This window comes from Symphodus melops (genome assembly GCF_947650265.1).
Source record: "Symphodus melops genome assembly, chromosome: 16".
Taxonomy (NCBI): Eukaryota; Metazoa; Chordata; class Actinopteri; order Labriformes; family Labridae; genus Symphodus; species Symphodus melops.
This window is the reverse complement of record NC_136706.1, coordinates 23,103,332-23,119,298: the sequence shown is the minus strand read 5'-3', so window position 1 is coordinate 23,119,298 and position 15,967 is coordinate 23,103,332. Positions and strand designations below refer to the sequence as shown.

Sequence of the window (15,967 nt, the reverse complement as noted above, 5' to 3'; positions counted from 1 at the left end):
ATCAGCTTTATCTCAGCGTGTCTGCAGTCTCATGTAGTCTGCTGCATATTAGTCTTTAAAAAGTGAAAAAACAAAAACTCTTGTTTTCCACAATAGACAGAGATATGTTGCAATCAATAACCAAGTCTGACAGTATTGAGTTAGTGATTGCTTTCTGTTGAGGATGAGTTGTGCTGCACTGCCCTGCACGGGTGTCCATGAACTGTGAGACTGACGGCTGTTGTGACTCATTTATGATTCTTTTGTTGATCTGGTATTCTTCATATCTGTAAGAGAAAAGCATGTTAAACAGATGTCAGAAAATGCATTACAGGCCTACATGACGTGCAGATGAAACTAGATTTATAACCAATCTAGTTAAAGTAATTAGATTGTAAACTACAACGCCTAAATTAGCTTCAAATTTGAAGCAAACAATTCAGATTTTGAGGGGAATGTTAAGGAAAAATTATGAAGTTAAGTTATGTTTAAAAGCCACAGTAACACTTAATGAAATTGGAATTAATTACAAAACAAAATAAATTGCAAACATTCAAAATCAGAACATTTGAATTCACAATGCAAGGTTTTCACTGCGATCTGAAAATTAGCTGAAGTTGTCAGACAAACATACTGAAGTAAAAAGTAAATGATTTCCCTCTCAGATGTAATGCAGTAGGAGTATAGTGTAGCACTATATGGAAAAGTAAGCACAAGTAATGTAAACTGTATCGTTTATTAGTAGCCTGCAGTACTTAATGCAACCACTGTATAAACAGGTGCTAAAACAAATAATCAATAATTAAATATGTGAGGAGAAATGAAGAGAAATGATCCCCGACAAGGTAATGCACGACTCTGACACAAAATGGGGAGGGGGGGTTGCCTTAACGTTCCCCATAACTTCAGCTAACGTACCTTCAGAGTTGTAGTTTCCAGTAATGCTATTTAAACTAGCCGTTTAGCTAATGTTATCTAATGCATTTACTCACAATAAATATTAGCCTCCACTTACCGTTCTTTGTGTGACTTCAAATGTTGAACGAAGTTTGAAGTTGTTGCATCCCCGTCTGTAATTCTTGAGCTGCATGTTCTACATCTGGCAGCTCTTTGTTTGTTTACCACCTCGTAGGTTTTGTACGCAAATGTAATTATCTTTGGTAGCATGTTGTTTGTGTGGCTCGTATGGGCTCGCGTCGCTAACATCCATTACACACTTCTTCATGGGCTATTCTGACATTTGATTGGATGTTGTTGGATGCTTCAAACAAGGTGGATTCTGGGGGAAAGGTGTCAGCTTGCTGAGAGTGGATGAGAAGCGTTAGTAGATTCAGGGAGTGAAGGGAAATATTTTATCTATCTATCTATCTATCTATCTATCTTGTCAGAGCCAATATGCATATAATTGATTTAATTACAAATATTTAGTTAAAAATGATTAAAATCTGATTTTCAGTAATTTCATGTTTATTCATAATGTTTAAAATAGTTTGTAAGGTCATAATTTAGTCATTAAAATGGTGAAAAGGTTATTTTTTATGTTTCTGAATGTTTCGGTCGTGACATCACTGCGTAGTTAAATGTGACGGATGTAACGTAAGCAGTTGGAGTCAAATATTAATGGAAGCTACACAGTTTTTTGACCGTGCGTTAGACCTTCTGTTAAACCTGTATTTTACTTTGACATTTTTTCAGTAAACCTTTCGAAACGAAGGAAAGTTGTCTTGTTTTTTCACTCGCGTTGCAAATACTGTGAGTTGACTCCAATAAGTGATACAGAGGACGAAGAAAGAGACGGAGTGCCACTACATATCTATCTATCTATCTATCTATCTATACTTGCTAATCAATCATAAGTCTGTTATGGTGCGCCTTGATTGAAATGTTTCATATTCATATTGAGTTCCATCATATTCAAAGACTGTCTGCATCACTAATGACTCTATCCTGTGAAATCCTTCAGACTCACCTTTCCAGTAGAGATCTCTCCCCTCTCACTCCCTGTGCTCCTCTGTCCTGACTCCTGCAGGTCAATGGGGTGGTGGACTGATTATTATAATTATTATTATTAGTGTATTTTTATCATTATTATTATTGTTAATATCCAATGATGATAATCATAGTGAATGAGCTCAGCTCCTGTTTCAGGTGTGCATCCGTGCATAAAGTGAGAAACACAGCTGATGCTCCAGAAGGAAGGAAATCAGCCCAAAGATAGTATATGGTAAAGAGAGTGCACACTTAGCTCTAGAAACAACCAGGGCCTTCACAATGCATTTCACACTAACTAGCTAGCTAAGTAGCAGAGTTGTTTTAGAGCTGGAAAGTAACTGTGCAAGCTAGGTTTTTACTTGTCAAACAGGAAGCACTTGGTTCATTAATTACATGGGACTTTGTGCTGTTAGCTGGGGGCTAACTAATTATTACTAGCAGCAGAGAAGAATACTTACTTTGTTCAAAAACTTTCTTATATCCACTCTGCATTCACGTCCTTCTCCTAACGCTGTTCTAGCCGCTCTGTGTGGACTTCATCTTACACACACACGCTGCAGGAGTGCAAGCTAGGTCGCAGGGAAAACACGGACTGGATTTTCAGTCATGTGGGCGGTCTCTATATGAACAAGTGGAATGGATTGGATAACGACGCGCTGAAGGGTCTCTCTACCTGACACGATGAAGTGAAGGGAAACTGACAGATTCATCATCATATTTAAGTCAATAATGACAGGTTATATGATTATTTATTTAAGCTCATATTCTGGCCACTTTATATTGAATTTGTCAGGATGTTTTGTAAATTAGAAAAAGGTTTTTTTTTTTCTTTTTTGGTGTTTTTATATTTATATAAAAGAGATTTTTTAAAAACAAAAACACCAAATATTTTAGGGAGGCTTCACACCCTCTAAAATCGGCCTAATGACTCTCAATATAATAATAGCTCAATTAGTTTAAGCATTTTTTAAATCAAATTGCTAACTAAGCTTATGTTCAGTGAACTAAAATAAATTATGTTGCCTTAACTATTTTTTTGTACAATGAGGTCAATTAAATTGTTTAATTTAAACATACTAAATTGTATTGTCTTTATTTTGATTGAATAAAGCAAACCAAATATAATCAATTATTTTGCGTTTATTAATACATGAAATGTGCATCAATATTTAGAGATACCTCTTTCACATTAACCAGCCATTGCAGGCACAGAGTGAATTAAATGCAGACAACATACAATGCAGCCTGTAACTTTGCTGAATATATAAAAAATAAAGTACCAGTGCTTTTCATACCAAACTCATGAACTTAGACCACAATGGAGGACAGTAGACACTTTCATAACCCCAGACTGCCAACCAAAAGAGCAAGTGATTAAAAATAAATGTAGAAAAATATCTGGATTAACACAAAACAAGTTGACAAAACATATTGTAATTAGACTCGACTGACTGTATAGTCTCTCTGAAGGAAAGACAACCAGCTTCTGTGTTGAGTTTCTTTAGTGTTATGAAAGTCTCCCATGATTCTTTGTCTTTTTTGAGCTGCATTTGAAACGTTGAACTTTTTGCGATCCTTCAGTACAGAGCATAATGCAACACCCAACATTTTCAAGAGATGCAATAGCAGATGACTACACAGCAAATGTTCTCATAGGACCTTAAAATGAGTGTTATTTCACAACCCAATTAGAAGACAGTCCTGCAACATGTCTGTTGTCAACATTGAACATTATGAGGGGATGCATTTGATGTCAAAGTGAATGTCCTCTCACATCCCCAAAACAGTCCAGGATTATTTTTTAACATCCAACATTTAGCGATGCACTTGATGTCAGAGTGTGGCTGAAGAACACCGACAATCCTCCAGCAATCCTTCTACTCTGTAGTCCGAGGGCTCTGGGTGACAGCTTTCCCCTCTCCATCTGCATCAGTACCTTCTGGATGAACTCATAGTAGTATCTTAGCTCTTTTGGGTAAGTCATCTTTACAGCATGAATGACTCCAAGCATCATTGCAAAGGCTTGAGCTTCAGATCCAATGTTCCTCAACATGAATGCCAATGTCATCAGAATGTCTCGTCTGTCCTCCCTCGTTGTTGATAACATAAATGTCCACAGGAGGTTTCTGCACATCTTTCAGGACGTCATCTCCTCCGATGTCCTGTATGTTTTAAGAAAACATAAAAGAAAGAAAACATTTATTATGACTGATGTGCATCAATGAAAGGCTTCACATTATTTGTCAGGAAGAGTTTTTCTTTGGACTATTTAGCAGTATAAAATTTGCCTTAAATTACCCATATTGAGTTGTGCTTTTACCCAGTGTGCGAACTATACCGCGGCTGCCGGGGGGGCTCACTTATATCGGGGGCGCGCTCTGCGCGTGCCTCAGAGTGAGGACTTACACAAAACACATCCATTATTACAAGCCTGTACGTCTGCTTGCCTTATGTCAGCACATGTAAGCATATATCACATCCAACCTCCACACACGCATCAAATCTTAATCAAATCTAAAAAAACAAAATCAAAACTAAAACATGTCAGCCTGTCTACAAGAGATCAAGTCCGCATCAACATGCACAAAATAAACTATGAAATAACACGAATCAACAAACCAATCAAAGACGAAACACACACGACCATCATAATTAAAAACTTTCTTTTTTTAATCGGCCAGGCTGTGTAACGCCCGCCAATAATGTAACTATAAAACTGTGCAGCATTTAATGCAATAACCAACATCACAGTGCTAACAATTAATAATAGTTTATAGGCCTACAGATTAGCGCTTACCTTAGAACAGAAGTGACCACACAGGCCTGGGATCAGCAACCTTTGCTGTTGGTCCAGAAGCCCAGGATGTGGACAGGCGATGTCCTGATCTAATCCAGGATTTTATGAAGGGTTTTGGGTCGAACCTCTCTAATGGGGGTCCATTAAGATCCACAAAAAGGAGCGATGAGAGGCTGTTTTCGCCCAGTCTATTGCAGGTTTTGCTGTCAGTGTCATTGATGGCAGAAAACCCCCTCTTACACTCTGATGAGGAGGAGATATGTTCTGCTTGCTGTACAAAGCGTTTCGAATGTTTTGCCTGGTGCTTTATTTTGCGACTACTAGTCAATCGCAAAAGGTCTTTTTTTATGATGTTTGACTTAAAGTGACGTTTAAGGCATAGCGCCCCCACGCTTGAATGGTGAGGACAAGAACTGCATGCAGGCCGGCATCTTTATTCAAGTGAAATAGTGATGCGCAAATCATACATTAAAAATAGCCTAATTCTACACATGATCCATCATTATGATAATACAAAATAATAATAATAAAATAAAGGACAACCATGGGAAAAACAGCATTTTGCCAATATTTAAGTGACCCCCCCAAAATTCCACAAATCATATTTCCAGGGGAGCTCATGTCCCATTAAGGGGGGCTGAGACCCCCCTGGCTCCCCCGTAGTTCGCACCATGCTTTTACCTGCATTGTAAGTGACCCACACAAAGCATAATATTTATTTATACAGACACTTTAATGATCCCGAGGGGATCAACTTCAAGATGGGGCTATTATCTGGCTGTGAAGCCGCCTCCCCTAAAACAATTATTGCGGTAGGCTGAGTTTGCACCATTGGCTCGCAGGATCGGTAACTGAACACGGCAAAAATGTTGTAGAAAGAAGAAAACAGCTGCACAGAAACTGCAGGTTTCCTGCAAAGCCCTAAAAGAGTGTAATTCTGTCAGACACACGGAAATATGTCCTTGAAAGTCATTGTAAGGTTATGACGAACCTTCAGAAAAGAATTTAAAGCAGAGGAAATAGTCAACAGTAATGATTTTCACATACAAAAGCTTCCAACCTAACATAGTTGCATATACTTACTTTACTAATAATGACAGCACTAATGTTTCATTGGATGTGCCAAGTGACGTAGACCGTCTTTTAAAATGAAATGAATTTAATTTCCTTGGTTGACTTTTAGAAAACAGGAATAGCCAAGTATGCGGTCTAATCTTTCTCTCTTTATTGCTGAATTGCTGCTTTAAGTTTGTTGAACACACATCATTGGACACTCGACTGATCTCTGTCAGAGATTACATTCTGTTGTTCAGTTGTGTCTTTAACCACGGCTGCCACTGTTGTGCTGATAATCCTTGTAGCTGACATCAGAGTTACATCAGGATTGCTAAAAGACATGTGAGAACAAATCTGGAATTTTTTTTTTAAACAAGACAGACATGACAGGCAGATGCAAAAACAACACCATATAGTCCTTTATCAGAAGAGCATCCTCTTCTTCAAGGTATATGCAAAGTCCCTTGAGGACTGCTCCTCTTCTCACACTGATGTCTCACTTGTCTCCTAAATGAAAAGATTAGGTTACAATTATTAAAATTCTCCTTGATGCATCTATAACTCCAGATGTTACATATTTACAGCCCATTTTAACTTTAACCTATAGATACATATGACTTGAATAATGTTTTAGGGATGACTCCTTTTTTCCTTTTTCAGATCCTCAAGTTCCAAAGATGTTTCTTCAGTTGCTCCTTCGTCTATAAGATCATTTATATTCCACATTGTGTTCACATATTTACCTCTTCCAACACTTTCAGATGTTGTGCAAGTTTGTGGCCACCCTGAGCTGAGAAACAGATTTCAGCTGGGGTCGGTGTTTATCCAACTGGGCCATAAATGTTGTTTCCAGAGGTCGTGTTGTTGTTCTCTGGAATTCAGCATTTAACTGTAAAACAAACAAAAAAGAAGACGAACAGCAATGTGGCCTTCAGTTATCGCTGTGATATGTTGCAGCTACTGTATTATTGAAAAATCCATTCTTATCTTGACTTCCTCATTAAACAAGACCATTTCTGATAGCATGTGTGTTTGTATACAGTGTTTTTAAACATGTTTCTATACATTGAGGGTAAGTAATCTAAATCAGTTCAGCCAAAGCAGGCAGTGGTTCTGATCCAGCTCATGTCTGCTACATGCTGTGCAGCAAACATCATACAGTGAAAGAAAGATGGAAATGTGTGCGTCTGTGTATTTCTCTTTGCATTAAGGGGCAGGGTTTAGTAAATAAGATGTTGTTTTTGACAGTTCTGCTCCACAGTGGGAGTGTACACACAAGATCTTTGTTTTCTGAAAGTTTCATTTTATATGTAAATGCATTTATTGATAGGCTGATAGACGTTTAAACTGTAATGTGACGTTTTCTGTGTTGGGTCTGGGAAAATCATCCTAGGAGAAACACTAAGTTATTTTAGTATACACTGTAAGCTTTTTAGAGCATATCATTTTATTATTTAAGTAGAAGAATGCAGCAAAGTCTTTATATTTTTAATACCAAAGCTTAAAAGTTTGTAGTCAGACAAACATTGGATAAATACAGTGGGGTAAAGTTTAGTAAAAGTACAAGAGAAAGCAAATGTACAACCAAAAGTAAAGTAGAAGAAGTCGACTTCAAATCTCTACAGTACTTCAGTATTTCATAGTTTCACCCTCGGTCAGGAAAATCTAAATAGTCAGCTCATGCCAGCTTGATGAGCTGACATAACGTGAAGGCTGTCGCCAAACGGGTCCGTTTATAATGTGATTTATATAGCCTTAGTGTTACGAGCCTGTTGTGATGCTCTGATGTATCCTTGACTTCGGGTCAAATAAATGAAAGACAAACTATGTGCTTTGATAATAAATCCTCTTCCTCGTCCTCCTCATCTGTGAGCGTCCATCTGTAAAGACCTCAGCAGAGATTCAGTGAGACGCAGCCCGGGTCTGTCTGGATCCACACACACAGCTGGTTTCCTGTAAATGGAGGAGGGAGGGGCAACATGTGATCCAGGCTCATGATTAACAGGTAGGTCACCTGAGGAGGCTGAAGGTGAAAGTGTTCAGTCAGTTAGACTCCATTTTAAAGGGACAGACAGTGAAGAGAGAAGTAAAGAGTGAAGCATGGTGAGTGTTTATCCAGAGTTTTTATATCTTCAGTTTCCTCCTGTGAACTGAACACAGACAGTTTATAATGACGTCACTACTTACATTCATATGAGCTGTGTGTGTGTGTGTGTGTGTGTGTGACTCAGATCAAACTGTCTCCTGTTCCTCTTGTGTTGATCTCTTAGTGAGTGTTTCTGTGTTTCCTCTCAGACTGACTTCAGATCAGATCATGGATGTGTGTTTAGAGGAAGAGGAGGACGGAGCAGAGTCTCCTGTACCCAGCTGTCTGTCTCTGAAGACTAATTGGTCCAAAGAAGACTTTCTAGAGTTCAGTAAAGAATCTGGAGCCTCAGACTCAAAGTAAGCCTCCTGACAACAGAAACCTGGAAACCTTCTCATCATCCACAGCTGTAGATCTTTTTGTATTTACAGCTTCTTTTACAGATTTGTCATCAGAGAGTTGATCAAAGATTCATAGAAATATAAAACTTGTTGTTTTTTAGCAGATTTGAGAGGAGCAGACAGAGAGCAGAGTCTCCTGTACCCAGCTGTCTGTCTCTGAAGAGTGATCGGTCCAAAGGTTATCCTCTAAACTTCAGTAAAGAATCTGGAGCCTCAGACTCAAAGTAAGTCTTCTCACTAACTCCTTGTCTCCTCACATGTTTCCTTGTAGGTTCAGTCACCTTGTAAAGCTGTAATCTAAGAGGACTCTTACAAACCTTTGAACCTGCCCGTTATCCTCCTACTTCTCATTAGTACGTTTATTAGCAGCAGAAGATGGCGCTCAGCACGGCCCCTGTTTCCGTTTTTTTTTCTTTTTTTCTATTTTGTCAAATGTTTTTATTGATTGATTTCATTGGGATGGGTACAAAATATACAAAAATACTCCAGATGCACAACAGTATAACCCCACAAGTGCATCAACAGTAACAGTGGAGCGTAATCATAAAATAATAAACCAAAGTCCATTACAGGGCAGCGCCCCTTCCTTAGAAACAACCCATTCACTAACAGCCATTCACACCACAATGACAAAGAGGACGAGTCAGTCAGAAGTCAAAACATATAAACAAGTGAAGTAGTACAACACAATACTTCAAAAAGGAGAGAAGAAGAAAAACAAACAAAAAGAAAAAAGAACTCACAAACAAACAAAAAAAAGAGGGGGGGGCAGAAAATAAATAAACAAACTCAGAAGTTCATTGTTTTTCATCTTCAATGTGCAAGGTATCTATATGAAGTAGAAAAGGCTGCCAGGTTTTTTGAAAGGCCTGTAGTGAACCGTTCAAGGAGAATCTAATCTTCTCAAGTCTAACACAATGTAAAATCTCTTGAATCCATCCATTGTGTGTCGGTGGGGACGAATGCGTCCATTTGAGTAGAATGAGCCTCCTCGCCAGCAAGGTAGTGAAAGCAATAACGCGTTGTGAGGTTTTGGACCAACCATATGACGGGGGCATTCCAAAAAGGACGACAAGGGGGGGTCAAAGTTCACTGTGCGACCAAGGACCTTCCCCAACGTACCGAAGATTGCACGCCAAAATTCAAAAAGTCTGGGACACGACCAAAACATGTGCATGTGATCAGCCGATGCGAGTTTACATTTATTGCAGGAGTCAGCTCTGTCTGGATAAATCTTAGCTAACCTTGCATTACTGAAGTGACTCCTGTGCAAGATCTTGCATTGTAGAAGTTTATGGCGAGCGCAAATTGAGGATGTGTGTACAAGATTAAGGATACAGCCCCATTGTTCATCAGATATAGTTATCTGGAGGTCTTGATCCCAGACAGCTCTCAGGGAATTCAGAGGGTGTCGGGTTTATCCTAAAAATTTAATTGTATAAGACTGAAGTCAGGGATTTCTATGTAGTTTTCAGCAAGAGAAGGGAGCCCATCAAAGACTCGGGGGGGCGATTAGGAAAGTGAGGGAAGGATTTTGCACAAAATGACGAATCTGAAAGAAACGGAATAAATGAGTCTGCAGATGAAGGGAAAGTACCATCAATATAGAGGTCATCAAGGAGTTGGAGACTTTTATTTGACCAGGATTCAAATGCGAGGTCGGAACAAGATGGAGAAAAAACTGAACTGAACATTGAACTAAACATGGGAACATTTCAAAATATAAGTGTTGAAAAATTATGGATCAAAACAATAATTATAGAGCCAGTAAAAGCTAGAAGAATCCATAAAGAAAAGGACAACAAATGAAACCTGAACATAACTAAGGGCACACTCACACTAGGTAATCTGTACCGTGACAAAGCAGGTTTGACCCCCAAAGTCCAGTTCCTTTGACTCGAGTGAGCGCTCTGATCCGTGGTCTTGGCCCGGCACGGATGGAAGAGGTGATCTGAGGCATGGTACAGTTTCTCATGCACGAGCAGAAGCACAGGAACTCAACGTGAACATGAAGTATAATCCTGGAGTATTATATCTGTTTCTGACTAAAGCCCCGTTTCCACCGAGCGATCCGGCTCGGTTTGTCTCAGAACGGCACGCGTTTTGTGGCGTTTTGGGACCCTTCCGTCGGGATGCCAAGAATATCGAGCCGACTCGAAAATGTGTAGCTAAACACCGCAGTCCGCTGATGCCGGCAAACAAAACTCCGCCATGTTTAAACCATTGAATGTAACACACAGCTGATTGTTTACGTGTATATTTCTCCTTGCCGCACACAGCCTTCTCTTAAAAACAAAGCTTGATTGAGTTCCTGTAATAAAGAGTCACATGACAGTGACAGAGGAGAACTGCTGGATGTCTTCTAGCGTTGGTTTTGTGTAGCGTTTTTCTCCTTTGGTGAATTTATTAGTTAGCAGTTAGCTGTTAGCGGATAGTTGCTATCATGTGACGCTATTCAATAGCAGCTATAGTCATCCGGCTTACACGCCGCCTACAAAATGGGGCACGGGTGGCTGTGGAAACACCAACGGGATCAGGCTTAATTGAACCAAACTTTACCAAACTGGACTGATCCGTCCCGGAAGAAAGAAGGCGTTACCTGCTCTCTGTGATCATCTGACTCTTTAGATTGTGTTTAATAAATCTTCATATTTTCTATCAGTCAACCATCAGTTTAGTTCTAATGACATGTCTTCACAGGGGGACGAAGAGGACTCATGTTAGAGAGGAGCAGACGTCCTGTGCTGGGTGTCAGGACGTCCTGAAGGATCCCGTCTCTACCAGCTGTGGACACTGGTTCTGCAGACAGTGCATCACCTCATACTGGTACCAGTCTGGTTCAGCAGGAGACTCGTCCTGTCCTCAGTGTGGAGACAGATCCAGACCAGGATCTGGACTGCAGACAGTCAGTCAGAGCAGCACTGAACAAAGTAAGACTGAAGACCTTTGTGCTTCTGTGATCTCCTCCTAAAACACGACTTTTATTGGTCAATGTCAAAAGTCTCGAAATAAAAACTCTTTTTACTTCTTTTACAAAAACATCTGAAAACAATAATCAGAATCTATCATTCTCTCTTTCAGCAGATAGAGGTCAGCAGGAGGTTTTAGATCAACATAAGGTCAGTCTGAGGACGAGATGTGAACGTGTGACTGAAGGAAGTGATGAAACAGGAAGTAGAACCCCCCTCAAAAGGATCTACACTGAGCTCTTCATCACAGAGGGGCAGAGAGAAGGGGTGAACACCCAACATGAGGTGAGACAGATGGAGACAGACTCTAAAAAGAAGACCCTCCATGAGACTCCAATCAAGTGCCAGGACCTCTTTAAAGCCTTACACGACCAACAGGAACCAAAGACAGGAGCTCAACCCTACCAACAGAAACCAAAGACAGAAGCTCAACAACAGGAACCAAAGACAGGAGCTCAACCCGACCAACAGGAACCAAAGACAGAAGCTCAACCCGACCAACAGGAACCAAAGACAGGAGCTCAACCCTACCAACAGAAACCAAAGACAGAAGCTCAACAACAGGAACCAAAGACAGGAGCTCAACCCGACCAACAGGAACCAAAGACAGGAGCTCAACCCGACCAACAGAAACCCATCAGAGTGGTTCTGACAAACGGCGTGGCTGGTGTTGGAAAAACCTTCTCAGTGCAGAAGTTCACTCTGGACTGGGCCGAGGGCTCACAGAACCAAGACGTCAGTGTGCTGATCCTGCTTTCATTCAGGGAGCTGAACTTGGTCAGAGATAAGCACTACAGTCTTCTTGAGCTGCTCCGTGTTTTCCATCCAACATTACAGAAGGTGACAGCAGAGACGCTCGCTGTCTGTAAACTGTTGTTCATCTTTGACGGCCTGGATGAAAGCAGACTGTCATTGGACTTCACAAACAGGGAGGTTGTGTCTGATGTCACGCAGAAGTCATCGTTAAACACACTGTTCACAAACCTCATCAAGGGGAATCTGCTCCCCTCAGCTCTCATCTGGATCACTTCTCGACCTGCAGCAGCCAATCAGATCCCTCCTTCATGTGTTGACAGGGTAACAGAAGTACGAGGCTTCACTGACGCCCAGAAGGAGGAGTACTTCAGGAGGAGGTTCAATGATGAAGATCTGTCTAGCAGAATCATCTCACACATCCAGACATCCAGGAGCCTCCACATCATGTGTCTGATCCCGGTCTTCTGCTGGATCACTGCCATAGTTCTGGAGCACATGATGAGCACAGAGCAGAGAGGAGAGCTGCCCAAGACCCTGACTGACATGTACTCACACTTCCTGCTGGTTCAGACAAAGAGGAAGAAGAACAAGTATGGTGAGGGATGTCAGGCGAGTCCACATGAGCTGACGGAAGCCGACAGGGAAGTTCTTCTGAAGCTGGGGAGGCTGGCGTTTGAACATCTGAAGGATGGAAACATCATGTTCTACCAAGAAGACCTGGAGCGGTGTGGTCTGGATGTCACAGAGGCCTCCGTGTACTCAGGAGTTTGTACAGAGATCTTCAAATCAGAGTGTGTGATCTTCCAGAAAACAGTCTACTGCTTTGTTCATCTGAGCGTTCAGGAGTTTCTGGCTGCAATCTACAAGTTCCACTGTTTCACCGACAGGAACACAACAGGACTGAAGGATTTTCTCAGAAAACAGAGAGTTTCAACCCTGGAAATGTTCCTAAAGAAATCAATGATGAAATCCCTGAAAAGTAAGAACGGTCACCTGGACCTGTTTATTCGCTTCCTTCATGGTATTTCTCTGGAGTCAAACCAGAGACTCTTACGAGGCCTGCTGGGTCAGACCGACAACAGTCCAAAAATGATCCAGAGAGTCATCAACAACCTGAAGAAGAAGAACAGTGAAGATATCGCTCCTGACAGAAGCATCAACATCTTCCACTGTCTGATGGAGATGAAGGACCTCTCAGTCCATCAGGAGATCCAAAAGTTCCTGAAGTCAGAGAACAGATCAGAGGAGGAACTCTCTGAGATCCACTGCTCTGCTCTGGCCTGCATGCTGCAGATGTCCGAGGAGGTTCTGGATGAGTTTAACCTGCAGAAGTACAACACATCAGTCCAGGGACGACTGAGACTGATTCCAGCTGTGAGGAACTGCAGGAAGGCAAAGTAAGTCCAGATGTGATGAGCATTATAAATCAGTGTCATGTACTAATTTACTTATTTTATTATCAACTAAACATAATCCTCTCTGTTCACTAAAAACTCTTCCTCTGTTGATGTTCAGGAGAAACAGTCAGTCCTAGTTTGTTTCACACATGATGTTTTTTATCTTTTTGTCCTGAGTTCATAAATATCTTTGATAGTTTTTTGTGAACACATTCAGGAGAGAATTCCCAAAGAAGTGACTGAGATGTGTGATAGTGTTAATCCCTGAAAAGAGAGATATCAGATGCTGTGAGCTCCCCCTTCCAGCTTCTGCAGGCATTACTAATCAATCATGAGCATCATCTCTGAACATCTCAGCAGGTAGATCACAGATAAACTGTTCTTACAGGAGATCCTTCACCTCACTACATTTGATTCTTTGCTGACTTGTTTGATTTCTGGATCATTCTGCAGCAGTCTCTGTATTTTCACGTTTATAGAAGTGAGCCAGACGAGAATGAGATGGTCCTCCTCCAGAGTTACTGTTCAATGAGTTTCAAATGGTTTTCTACTCCAGAGAGAGTCCTCTGAATAGATCACACTTCAGATCACAGACTATAGATGAAGAATATTTGAGAGGAAGGAGGCTCCACCAGGTCCAGGGAATAAGTCCAACTCAGTGGTTTGTCTGTAAGGACCAAAGAGCTCAGATCTTTCCACTCCAGTCGATTATTCTCCAGTTTTTAACTGGTTTTCTGTCAGAGGACAAAGAGTAACACGTCATCAGTCTTCACATCAGAATCCAAGTCACAGATCAGATGTAACAAAGGCTAATGTTCATCTTTAAAACTTACTACACAATTAAAGATATGACTTAACCACAACCAAAGTAAATCAGTAGATAAATAAATGAACTCATTCACTGCTACTTAGTGGACTTCAACAAAGTAAACTTCCATCTTCAGCACACAGTCCAAACTATGAGGATTGATGAGGCATTCACATGCAGTCAGCTCCATTGTTCCCAAAGAGTTCACAGCAAGTGAGCTGGCTGCCTTTATCAGCTCTGAAGCTCCGCCCATCCAGGAAACATAAAGCCAGGTAGAGGAGAGTGAGAGAAGGAGGGGGGATTTTACACCATAGACATGATGTCCTCCTAAATAAAACTCCATTAGTTTCCATTCATCAGTAACATTTAGTGAATGATTGACAGGTGAAGAATGTGCAGGTTTGAAAACCAGTGATGAGACTTTTTGTGTCAGTGACAGATTCCACTGATGTGTAAAGTTAAGACCAAACAGGAAAAACTGTTTAATCATCAGATGTGAGACGTGAATATCAAACTCTTCTTTAATAAGTCATGTTTCTCTATTTTATGTGTCACTACAGACTTTCTGACTGTAAACTCTCAAAGACTCACTGTGACGTCGTGGCCTCAGCTCTGAAGTCCAACCCCTCCCATCTCAGAGAGCTGGACCTGAGTCAGAACAAGAACCTGCAGGATTCAGGAGTGAAGCTGCTGTGTGAGGGACTGCAGAGTCCAAACTGCAGACTGGAGACTCTGAGGTCAGATCACTGACTGTAATATTTCTATGAATTTCATCACATATTTTATTCATCCAGGCACATTTATGAATCTTTGTTTAAACATACAATACAAATAAATAATAATTAAGAACCGAGGATATGTTACGAAGACCTGGAGTCTTTATATCACTGCTCATGTTTGATGAGTGAATATAGAGCCGTAGAGACCTGGCTCTGTGTGCTCCATATCAAGTCTTGGATAATTAAAGTGCTGTGTGGAAATCCCCACTCTGCTGTCTGTCAGCTATCTGATGCTAACCAGCTATCCAGGGACTCCTGCTAATTGCTACCTGCTGCTAGCTTCTCCACCTGTAGCAGCCACGTGACCTGATGATGTCAGTGATGATGTCATTGGTCCAGAGTGAACTCATTCATCCTCTCTTTCATACCGTTCATGTTTTTATGATCTTATATCAAAACAAACTCTGTGATTTAAACGTAGTGTGAGGAGGTTTGATCTGCTGATGAAACACACTCAAAGTAATCTGGATTTCTCTTGATGATTGTCTAAAGTCAATGAGACCACCAACATTATAAAGTCCTTTTGAAAGTCTGCCTGTTTCCAGCTGCTCGCTGTCACATGAGGAGAATCACAGGACGCTGTCTGGAAAAGCCTTTCTTTACATTTCCTACAGAAGAGATTCACACTGACTTGTAGTTTGTAGAGTTCAAAGAAAGCAGGAGGAGTTTTTAGTGAGGGAATACTGTACAGGACAAGATCAGTAAAGAGAGAAGAGGTTTCACTTTGTCCACAGGGGGGCGCCAAAACAGACACGTAATGAAAGTTCCTCACAGGAGCTTTGAGTGTTTGAATCTAAGAAGGATCAGGAAGAACTAAAGTATTAATGCATCCTAATAAAGTCCTTCAATGTTGGAATGAACAGATGATGATCACATCAGTGTGTTCATGTGGACAACATCACACATTCATGTATAAAGCTCAGTGTCATCTACATTTACTTCTTTTA

General features: G+C 40.8%; 1 protein-coding gene across 1 annotated transcript in view; it reads left to right on the top strand.

Moving 5' to 3' along the window:
- Nucleotides 1-15,967, top strand: part of LOC306836863 (protein NLRC3-like) — a 103,620-nt gene that overhangs the window by 23,803 nt on the left and 63,850 nt on the right. The window contains exons 2-6 of the mRNA XM_079364205.1: nt 8,416-8,535; nt 11,012-11,241; nt 11,393-11,658; nt 11,911-13,433; nt 14,802-14,978. Coding sequence (XP_079220331.1) covers nt 8,416-8,535; nt 11,012-11,241; nt 11,393-11,658; nt 11,911-13,433; nt 14,802-14,978 — 2,316 coding nt within the window. The remainder of the gene's footprint in view (nt 1-8,415; nt 8,536-11,011; nt 11,242-11,392; nt 11,659-11,910; nt 13,434-14,801; nt 14,979-15,967) is intronic.